The sequence below is a fragment of the Epinephelus moara genome, chromosome 19, assembly GCF_006386435.1.
Source record: "Epinephelus moara isolate mb chromosome 19, YSFRI_EMoa_1.0, whole genome shotgun sequence".
Classification (NCBI taxonomy): Eukaryota; Metazoa; Chordata; class Actinopteri; order Perciformes; family Serranidae; genus Epinephelus; species Epinephelus moara.
This window is the reverse complement of record NC_065524.1, coordinates 28,169,348-28,181,042: the sequence shown is the minus strand read 5'-3', so window position 1 is coordinate 28,181,042 and position 11,695 is coordinate 28,169,348. Positions and strand designations below refer to the sequence as shown.

The following is an 11,695-nucleotide window of genomic DNA, read 5'->3' as shown; positions in this document are numbered from 1 at the left end:
AAGATATAGCCTACTGAATGTATACACATGCTGCTTTTGCTTTTTAATGATTATAACAGTGAAAAAAAGGCCGACCCTGCTGTACAGGAACCATTGAAGGGAAGCAGGGAAACTTTACTGATATTCAGCCAGCTGTGTGTCATCGCAGTGTGCGCAGATGAACGTTGTTTGACTTCCTCCGGAGATCCCTGCCCGTCTGGCAGTGGAGGTCAGGGTGACTGTAGACCCCTCTGTCTGCTTCTCTCTGGAATCACTGTTTAATTTTTCCAAAAATATGATAATATTTTTTCAGGGAGTGCAGTTGGTTACAGTGTGGGCTCAATGCCTACTCTGACAGCTTGTCGGACCATCACAAAGGGGCGGGGCGAAAGGTCAATTGGGTCCCTGGTAAAAGAATTATAACCTCGGAAAGTTTCAGCTGGTTACTATCTGCAGTCCTCACCACTAGAAGCCACTAATTCCTCCTAAATCTTACACGCTGTTCCTTTATCCTGGAGAAAATTAGGACAAATAAGTACTTGTGAAATTGCTTGTGTAGAAGTAATGTATGTTTGTGCCTCTGTTTACTCGTTAACGTATATCTCTCCTCACGCTGCACAGAATCCAGCATCGTTGACTGCAAGCTGATATTCCCCCACCCCTCCTGGTACTGGGACACCCTGCTGAAGATCTGCGTCTTCATCTTTGCCTTCATCATGCCTGTCCTCATCATCACCGTCTGCTATGGCCTTATGATCCTCCGGCTGAAGAGTGTGCGCATGCTATCGGGCTCCCAGGTTAAGAGAAATCTGTTTATCTTATACAAACATGAGCCAGAATTAGTGCACATAGTGAGGTATGTTGTATACTTTGTGAAATCTCAACAGCTTGGGTCTAGCAGCTACATGGTTTACGTTATGTACAAAATAACTAATTGATTTTATCTTTCAGAGCAATGAAGCAAAAGACAAGGCTGGTCAGAGCCTGCATGCAAATACAGTGCGCTCATTGCTCTCCAGAGAAAGTAATTAGGGAAAACCAACTTAAGCCTGAGGTTGTGGCTCAGTTTTAATTCACTGCAGTATAAAATGAAATGAACCAACAACAGTAATTTTTGGAAAATGTACCAGACGCTGGCTGCAGAACGTGCACATTCTGTGGATGTATTAACAGTAGATGCAGATGGAAAATCAAAGTGGTTGCGGATATGATGTGCTCCTACTCATAGCTCTTCAGTTGCCTCTGCACTTCTTCTCACCACTTTTCCCCCATTCCATCTTTTTTCTTTTCTCTCCACCCTTTGATCCTCCTACATTACCTCTCCTCTCATCCCCCGCTAACCATCTTCTCCCCATCCTTCCTCTCATCCTCCACTCTCCTCTGTACTTCTTGCTTCATCATTTTCATTTCCCTTACCTTGCCTTCCTCCCACTTTCCTCTCTGTACATCCTCCTCTTTTCTCCATCAATCATCTCATACTCCCACTTAACCCCCAACATTAAACGTTTTACCTCCTTCACATACTCACACAGGAGAAGGACAGAAACCTGCGTCGGATCACCCGTATGGTCCTGGTGGTGGTTGCCGTCTTCATTGTGTGCTGGACGCCTATCCACATCTTTGTCATCCTCACAGCTCTGATCAATATCCCCAGCTCCACGCTGCAGACTATCACCTGGCACTTCTGCATTGCCCTGGGCTACACCAACAGGTATACACCTCGCATTAGCCGCAGACAAATATATTCAAAGTAAAAATGTGGGTTTGATAAGTGGAGATAAATCATTAAAGCCGAGTAAAGCGCAGATAACAGGAGCTACTGATAAGAATTGTGTGTTTTACAGATAAGAGCAAATGGTATTGACTTTGTGAGAATGTGCATTTGTTGGTGCATGGTTTTATATAATGACCTAAGTTGATTTGTAAATTATACACCCCATGTTCAACTGTATATGAAGGTAAAAATGATGTTGGTGAGTTTATGGGGAAGCTGATTTTCTAGTGTTAAACTGTGACCTTGTTTTTGCCCCCTGCAGTAGTCTGAACCCGGTTCTTTATGGCTACCTGGATGAGAACTTCAAGCGTTGTTTCCGTGAGTTCTGCACCCCGAGTCCCTCGGTGTTAGAGATGCAAAACTCGTCCCGGACCGGAGCCACCAGCCGCAAGCTCCCACAGCGCGAACACCACAGTGCAAACACAGGAGAAAGGTCCAATCAGCAGGTAGATTCAGTCAGTGTTCAACATTTTAAAAATATGCTTTCTTGTAAGTGTTAAATGAGAAGATCAACACTATGCTCGGTGGCAAAATGCGAAGCGTGCCGCGCTGCCTTTTTTTTAAATTAAATGCCACTTGTAAAAAAAAAAAAAACTTCCATCCCATCACGTCTTACACTAACCTTCCCATGTAATCAATCTACCATTTCGTTTTCACAGTAATTAGTAGCTAGTTCCTGAAATGTTCAGACAGAGGGTACTTGCTCCATCTCTGGCTAAGGGAATGCAGCTGTCAGCAAATAGTGTGTTTGCCACAGGGAAAGGAGATCTGTGTGGGTACATGAGTAGCCTGATAAAGAGGGTGGATCATGGGGAGTACCACCAGTTCGTAAAGGAGCGTTATCCTCCAGGCATATTTTAGGATGACTCAGGGGCAGTATGACAACCTGCTGTCTATCGTCAGGCTGTATAGCTCCGGCTATCCAGCAACCGCTACCACCAGTTTCTCCTCCATTGTTTACCAACTGTAAACTTCTTGTCATGACCACCAAATCATCCGATTGGACAATGGGGAAAAAGATGTCAAAAAAAGAGATGAGGTGGAGCGGGTTTTTTCAACTTGAGGAGTTCCGAGCACTCCAGCAAAAATGCAGGCACCTACAGTGCTGAAAAGTGAGGTGCTGAAATGCGAGGCGCATCGCGACGCAACAACCACAAGCAAAAAGCTCCATTCTTATTAAAAACAATTACAAAATGCTGCTTAAACGCATGTGATCAGGGCCTAAGGTTGCCAGGTCACCAGTGGAGACTGCACAGAGGTCACTTTTTATTTATTTATTTACCTTTATTTAACCAGGAAGTCCCATTAATATTGAAAATCTCTTTTACAAGAGAGACCTGGCCAAGGGAGTAGCCAAGAAATAGTCGGGCACATAACCTCCCATAAAACCACTTTTTCTGTGAGCTTCAGAAATGCTTGAAGGTAGTTGTTTCAGTCCTTATGTTAAGCTAAGGGCTCGTACACATGCCATGTTTTTACATCTTCAAATCCGTTGATTTCAATGTAGCCGTATGGAGGGCGTGCTCAAAAGCAAGAGCAGCATTTCCATGTGCCTGTTTCCCAGTGTGTGACGGCTGCTGAGATAAACAAAGTTCAGCTTTTGGGACACAGCAACGTGCACCTCATGTCATCTGACAAGGAACAACCAATGACAGCTGGGTGTTTTCTTCCCTTTGTCTTGTAAATATCAGTCTGTGGTAAATATGGAGAAGAAGTGGATCATTTTAGTGCAGGGCTACTCAGAGCTTTACATCTGCTCCACGTACAACACTTTAGGCCTAATGCACACTTCAAAAATTACGCCTGAAAGAGGATCAGCTTCAACTCAGGATTTCCAGTAAATAGACTATGAAATGATGCTGGTGATGGTTTGCTTAGCAACTGCAGATGCAGCCTCCCTCTACGACCTTGAAAGTTGGCACAGAGTAGACACAAGAGTAGCATCCAGTGCACAACCTCACATTTTCCAGGTTAAAAATGCAGCATGTGTCCCAGCCTTTAGACTGTAGCTTCAGATTGACCGTACAGACATTTAGAGTGCTTTCAATCTTCACTTCAGATGTATGGCTGTGAGCAGGCATTCATGTAAAAGTACATCTACTGTATACAACCTAACATAAACATACTTTATCTTCTTTTAACTCCTCTCTGCAGGTATGACTAGCCTTGGAGGGGTCGTCGGTGGACTCTCGCTGTTGTGGCGGCGTTGCCAACGACGATCTCAACTCAGAGGTCACGCAGGTCACCACAGGGCTCTGACCACACAAACGCAAACAACTCATACACACAAATAATCCAGGCTCATGAATGAGACTCAATAGCACAGACCGTTTTGACGATGTGTCGCAAGCTTAACTGCAGCGCTGCATCAGGTCAGGCCGTTCACCTGCCGGGCAGTCTAACTGTTACTAACTGCATGGCTGAGCAAGGCTTTTACTCTTACTGAAACACATACAGAGATGGGTTTAAGACAAATTAAAACAGAAACCAAGTATTATTACAGTGCCCCTCCTGACTGAAGAAGCTGTTGCTTTAAATTGTGCATTACAGCTTTATAGGATTTTTTATTTAGTTTTTATTATTATTATCATTACTATGATAAGATAGACTATACAGACTGAACATGTGCAGTAAACAAAGACAGACAGATCTATAAAAATCTATAAAAGCCACCCACACACCACACTAACATTTTTTTTTCTGTACGCTCCAGACAAAGCTGCCTCATTGATCTAAACCTCCTCTCCTAACCGTCCTCCTGTCGCAGATACTTGTCTTGTTTGCAGAGTTAATATGACTTCAGTCCAATCTGTCACTTTTCCTCCTGATGTTTTCTATTTGTACGTGCAAGAGGACAGTGTAAGGTGCCTGGAAATGTGGATTAATGGGAGTTGACTGGACGGTAAAGAATCTGATCTGATTTTGGACTTGTGAGAGAGGCTCTGCGGCTCCCTCGCCACATGAAGACATCACTGGAAAGGAGGTGTTATTCAAAGTCATTTACAGCACAAACGGTGCTCCCTGTCCGCCCTCTGTATGGAGTCCACCCTATTAACACTGCTCTCATTGATCTGCACAGCACTGTGCTGGCTTTGGTCACTTCAGGAAAATTGACTGTGTTGACGTACAGCTGTGCTCCCTCCTCTCCATTCACCTAACCCTTTGTTTTATATGCTGCCCCTTCAGTCTCCATCCTTTCATTTCCTTCTTCGATCTTTGTTCTGTCTCTGTGAAGCTGTTTTCTACGCTTTTGCTGGACTTTATCATTAAGTACACATACAGTAGAGCGCCTTATGTTCTCTCTGCTGAATCTGACAAACTTCTGAATGTACAGAGTGAGAACCAGCTGTGTTCATCACACTGGATCCTTGTGCTGAACTGTGGATCCTCTAAACCAGCAAAGGTAATGCAGCAGCCTGTTTGCGCAGCTCACAGAGCGTGCTATTGTGGCATATAGTGCGAACATGTGTGTCTACCAGTGTATGATTAACCACAGCGTAACAGCCATTATAACAGCAATTGGTTTTATTGGAGTTACTTCTCCTCTGAAGAAGTTAACAAGTGAGCCAAGCAGGATTGTACATCTGTTGTAATCTTTAGAATTGCTTGTGCTTGACGTGTCGTGCTGTATGCTATACTTGCCAGTTGCCTTTACAGTAGCTCTACTCGATATTCTGTGTACCAGTATTTTTTTTTAATGATCTGTAAAGATGAACATGATTGTATTACCCTCCCATGTAAAATACTTTAAGTGTCCTGTTGCTTTTTTTTTATAAACGTGAAACCATGAATTTGCCAGAAGATGATTTCTGATGATCACGGTGGACCAGCAAGTCATTGCGATTCTAAATATTTGTCATATTGAAGCTGCCTTGTGAACTGAAGAGATATTAACCGGAAAACAATGTGTGTAAAAGCTTAAATTGTGAATTCCAAAATGAATGCAGAGTTTAACTTTATCTGTTTCATGTAGGGTTTTTGGTTTTTTTGTTTGTTTTGACTTAAAACTTGTGTATCAAGATGTCACTCTGTACATACAGACAGTCTATTTGTGGTATCGCTGCTTTCAGTCAGTTTTGAAAGAATATACAATAGACTGTTATTATTTGCAGTATTTCAGGCTAACCATGACAGAAAATATGTTTAAAGGTTACTTCACCCACAAAATGAGCATCTGTATATCAGTCAGTCACCCCATGTTACGTTGAATCCATGAAGAAAACTTTGTTTCTCTTGCATGCCTCTGGTGAACGAAGGATCTAAAACCTGAGAAAATTCTTGATGAATTGAAGTCATAGGGGTCCACTTTTGACAACGACAACTATATCAAAATATCTGTTTACAAATTCTCACACAACTCATGCAGTATAATCCATGTCTCATTTATCCAGGCGTTTGCTCAGTACTTCCCAAACACATGCATGTTTGCTAAAGCCGTACTATTTGAAAGACTTGTAGGTAAACAGCCTTACCCACAGAAGAGTAGTGCGCCTAGGCAAGTGTGTGCGTTTGAACTCCGCTCAATTGAATCGACAACTGAAGTTCAAAAGCATGCACTTCTGCTAAAAGTGTGTGACTTGTAGCTGTGTCTCAATTCAGGGACTGCCTTCAGGGTCGACGTCGGCCACATCCTTTGAAGACCCCATCAGCCAAACTAAACGATCTCCGAAATGGGACGGTCTGGTCTGCAGAGGATTTCCTGGTTGCATCACCAGTTGTTTTTGCTCCGACCCGTTGGCGTTACTGTCATTAGCAACCAGCTGCGCTTGACGAAAGAAGGAGTAAGCGAGTAAGTTAGTTAGCCTTAAATCATGGGTTCCAGAGATTCTTATTATAATCATACAGTCATTCATTCATTTCCGTAACCGCTTATCCTCTTGGGGATCGCAGGGAGGCTGGAGCCTATCCCAGCTGACATTGGGCGAGAGGCGGGGTACACCCTGGACAGGTCACCAGACTATCACAGGGCTGACACATAGAGACAGACAACCATTCACACTCACAATCACACCTACGGACAATTTAGAGTCACCACTTAACCTGCATGTCTTTGGACTGTGGGAGGAAGCTGGAGTACCTGGAGAAAACCCACGCTGACACAGGGAGAACATGCAAACTCCGCATAGAAGGGCTCCCTGCTGGAGGGAACCCTCTTGCTGTGAGGTGACAGTGCTAACCACTGCGCCACAGTGCCACCCTTGTTACGATATATATGTTATTTAATACTTGAGGAGATGATTCACCACCATAGACACCACCACTTGATATATTTCAGGCTGATGGACAGTGGTGAATTGAGATTGTTAAAGCTGTTTAACAGTTAACCATTAACTAGTTAACAACTGTTAGTAAACTTAACTTAATATATAAGTGCACAGTGCATCTTGGGATAGGCTGGGCCACAAAGGATTCATCCGTTGCATCCTCCAAATTCTGGCAAAGAAGGCTGCATTTCTCAGCCACATTTGAAGGAGCCTTCAAAATGGGACAACTTTGGTTGCACCAATGTGACACTATCAGTCTTCAAATGCAGCCTTCGAAGGCTGCAGCCCCTGAATTGAGACACAGGTTTTGTAAGTGGATGCTCTAATATAGTTTTGCTGTTGTTAAATGTGCCCCGCTATGATTTCAGTTCCTCAAGAATTATATCCATTTTTATATTTTTTGTTCACCTGAGGTGTGCAAGAAAGGCTGAGTGGTTTTCATGAATTGAACGCAGCACAGGGTGAGTAAGTGATACACAAATGATCACTTTGCTGGAAAAGTATTCCTCTAAAAACACAAGGCCAAATTGAGATTGAAATATTACAGAAACAGCAGCTGAGTCTGGCTACATGAGGCATCGAGTGTCACATGCTGTATCTCATGCGACAAAATGTACAAAATGTTTCATCTCACAAGAAACACATTATGTGCAGGAAACAAATGTTGAGGGGCCAAGTTTCACCTTTGTAGGCTGGGAATGGTGGAGGCTGGTGTAGCAACCTGTCAGTGATGTTTATCCATCATGAGACGAAGATAATGATACATTCTCGGGCACAAAAGGTGACTTTTGGCATTTGTACCATTAAGAGTCATTGTGCAGTGGGCGACACTTGGTGTACCATACAGAATATTCTCTTGGTTAGAAATTAAAAATATACATAATGTATAATTTCATGCTGTCCATGATCTGCACACATGCCACCATTAAACTCTTTTTTTTACATATATAATTTGCTCATTACTTGTATTCTAGTCTTGAAATTAGGTTGCTTGTAATCTAATGTACAGACGATAATTTCTACTTTATGTACGACACTCTGTAACACAAAACATATAATTTTACTGTTAATCAGTGCATTGTCTATGGAATAAAATGTAATTCAGAGTCTCACTGAATGCCTTTTTTTCTTGCATCTGAATAAAGCATCATCTGCATTGAGATGTGTCCTTTCTTCAAATACAAGAGAGTCTTCCTGAGACACACAACAGCTTTTCCTCTCTATACACTGCGCAAAGATGAGTAGTGCAAATGAACGATAAAAATGAATTATGAGGATATCATCCCAAAATAAACTTCGCAGGGCCGGGGTGGGCGTTATTCAAATCCAGCAACCATCAGTTTGAGTTTGTAGCTTTTTCCCCATCAATCACTTGTTACCTGCTCGAACTAGAAATTTACCACCAAATGATCACTGTAATGCAAAGACTTATTACTGTGACATTTCTCCATATTTCAGCTGTAAAGGTGCTGCGTCAGCTCAGGGTGTGTATCTGCATTTGGCATTGCATTGAGATGTTGGTGCAGTGAAAGCACAGGTGTAACAAATAACATTAACAACCGCTCTGTTCCAATTTAACTATCCCACTGCGGCGTACCAGAGGGCCAGCATGCACAATACCAGGACCCTGGAACCAGTGCACCTAAATGTGTTTGGCAAGATAAATGTCCGCTCTGTCTGTGAAGGAGGTGTAATGATTTTTAATGTAATTGATTTTTCCTTGGCACCTTCCCTCGTGGGAAATACTTTGATGGAAACAGCTTGAAACTCAAGTGGACTTCTGTAAGATGGGCAGGTAGAGGGCTGAGGGAGTCAGGGAGCAGTTATGTACATTGAAAGGGCATCGTTGTAAGCTTTCATCATTTTTTCTGCACAATGCATGATGAAATATGAAGCAACATAAACTTGCTGTTTAATTTTTTGCATACAGAGGGTTCTGCATTTCATCCTATACATTTTTTAGCTATTAAATATTTAAAGGCTAAATATGAGATTGACTCACCCACATTTTATCCCTCACCATTTTAAGTGCTGCACATCAGGTATTATTCTCAACTCTTGGGCCCGTTTAACAGCAGGTGTTTCATTTTCAGTCCTCCTCCTCTCCTCTGTGACCCTGCCCCCTCGCTCAGCAAGTGGCCGCTCGCTTGACATATGGTGCTACATATTACCAAGTGTCCAGGGGAAGTGAAAGAGGGCCCACACTATTCTGTTATATCGCACCGGTTTGCATTGATTGCAGTGAAGCTTTTATTCTTTTGTCACATAAAATGAAGTCATTTCCAAACACTGAGGAAAGTTTCATCAACCCAGACAGTCTGTGAGGTCATTGTGGATTAAATGTGTTCAAACGCTGTGAGTAAACGTCATCAGTCTCAGAAAGGCATGGGCGCGTTCGCGGCATGTATGTCTGCGTGCATGCTGTCAACTCCGTCCTGTCATGTGTGAGGCTGTCGGGGAGCCAGGCATTATGTTATTGGAGTTGGCAGCATGATTAGTCCTGTCACAGCGATTACTATCAAGTGGCATTGAATGTCGCCTCCTCCTGAGGAGACGGTGCTCTCGTTCAGACGTGATGTTGTGAGGCTGCCCTTCTCTGTAGGGAGTCAACCAAACCAAAGCTGATCAAGCAAACCTGAGTTAAATGACCTCATATTTCAAATTCTTTTCTTGGAGAAAAAAGATCATTTTGTTTTTAAAAAATCCTGCAGAAATGTGATGCTGTCGTCCGTTTCTGTCCTCTGTATGGAACCTTAACATGCTGGGGAACAGCTGTTAGCTTACTTATGCAAATGTGCACATTCTGTTCATGTTTTCTTTAAATTAGACATATCTAATAAGGCTAATCATCTCATTACGATGCCTGTAAACAAAGATTCTGCACATTCACATATATGTTTATGATCTGATATCTAAAAGTGCATGTTTTGTACATCATAGAGATGTGTTTCTGAAGGGTTTGAGTGTCACAGAATATCACATTATCTGCAACAGGCATGACATAAAGAACGAGATTCAGCTCTGTATCTGTACCTACAGGAAATGTGATTTCCATTCATTTGATAAAGTCATGCTTGTGGTCATCTGCTTTGTATAGTACAGTGCTGTTCTTGTCAATGCTCCAGGGGAAAAAGCCAAAGGCCAGAGTCTTGTTTTATCGTTGCCACTGCTTGTGGATTTTCCCAGGTCATAATCAAATCCTTGAGCGAACAGGATCCTCACCAATCATAGCATGTAGCCAATAGAGAAAATAATGACTTTTTACGAGCAAATAGACATAAATCCTTTATGAAACCCCACACAGCAAGAAGGAGTGAGATTGTATGTTCAGAGCCGTGTTAAATCCATTTTAAGTCTTTCAGGCTTTGATACCCTGGCAGATCAGCGCTGTCATAGAGCGGGAGTTTCCTCAGGCTATTTCACACCTAGATGAATGGCTAACCGGCTCTCATCATCTGACCGAGAGGAACATTGCATTTTGCTGATGTGGTTCACAGCACAGCGGGAGAGTGAGAAGTGGGCAGTGGGAAAATTAAAGTCATGGATTGTCCCTAGAAAACAGACAGGAAGCAAGCCAGAAAAACAAACCAGTCAGTTGGTCGAGGCGGTGCATCAGTAAGCAAATGACCAGTGAGTCCTGTGAAGTTGCCATCCACCTCATTACTTTGGCCGCCGCTGAACCAGCCACGCAGCAAATGCCGGCAGTTTGACAGCTGACCAATGAGCCACCAAGGTTTGTCCGTCGACTAACCAGCTATCGCTTTAACAACCCTACTGGGTGTCGTTTGTTTTTACTTCTTCTCTCTATCTACCTCTGACGCCCGGTGGTGGGGAACGGGCTTCGTATTAGGCAGTTGGTTTAAATCACTGAAAGTATCGCTGACTCCATTTTTTACTGGGCTATCACTCAGCGGGACTGTGGGGCACAGGAGCCATCCAGTCAGGCAATAGTCCCATCTATCCACCTGATTTCATTGCCCTTTCCTCCTGCTAGTGCTTTGCTTTGCATTTCCCAGGTCTGCTCACTAAAAGATTGGCTATCAAAGTTTGATTATTATACCCCTGTGACTATTATTTTACCATAGATGGAGCTCCACAAAAGTGAGATAAAACTGCATCGATGCGATTGCTGGCAGACTGCAAAAACAAAAAACTATAGGAAAAGAATTTACACTGAATGTATGCTTAAATGCCACACATGAATGCACATACAGTAGCCTATATATATATAGATACAAGTCCGCACAAGTGACCCTTCAATGCACTTCATATTTGTGGCCTTTCCTGCCAGAGCATCTTTCACAGACTTTGGAGTAGTTAAACACTTGAGTACCTTGCTTAAGGGCTCTTCATAAAGTGCACTGTACAGAGTAGTTTTAATACCATCAATGACCGCACCCTTCATAGTCCCTGTTCGCATTAACGACCCACTTTCCACAGACAAGGTCTCTCGGTCGGGTGCTGAAATGTCAGAGGAAATGCACTGATACACACACTGGTCTTGCTCATAACCAGGCAAATGTCTTAAAGGGGCAGTCCACCGATTGTACATATGGAGATAGGTTTACTTGTCGTGGATTAATGCTCAGTGTGTGGTAACAGTTGCTTAAAGTCTTAGAGGAGCTGTAGGCAACATTCAAAGAAATGATTCAGAGTCGGGGGCTGAAAAATGATGCCG

At 42.9% G+C, this 11,695-nt stretch overlaps 1 protein-coding gene across 1 annotated transcript in view; it reads left to right on the top strand.

Moving 5' to 3' along the window:
* oprm1 (opioid receptor, mu 1) overlaps positions 1-8,129 on the top strand; it is a 41,371-nt gene extending 33,242 nt beyond the window's left edge. The window contains exons 3-6 of the mRNA XM_050071938.1: positions 601-776; positions 1,512-1,690; positions 2,016-2,199; positions 3,908-8,129. Coding sequence (XP_049927895.1) covers positions 601-776; positions 1,512-1,690; positions 2,016-2,199; positions 3,908-3,913 — 545 coding nt within the window. The 3' untranslated portion in view covers positions 3,914-8,129. The remainder of the gene's footprint in view (positions 1-600; positions 777-1,511; positions 1,691-2,015; positions 2,200-3,907) is intronic.
* The last annotated feature ends 3,566 nt before the right edge of the window (positions 8,130-11,695 follow it).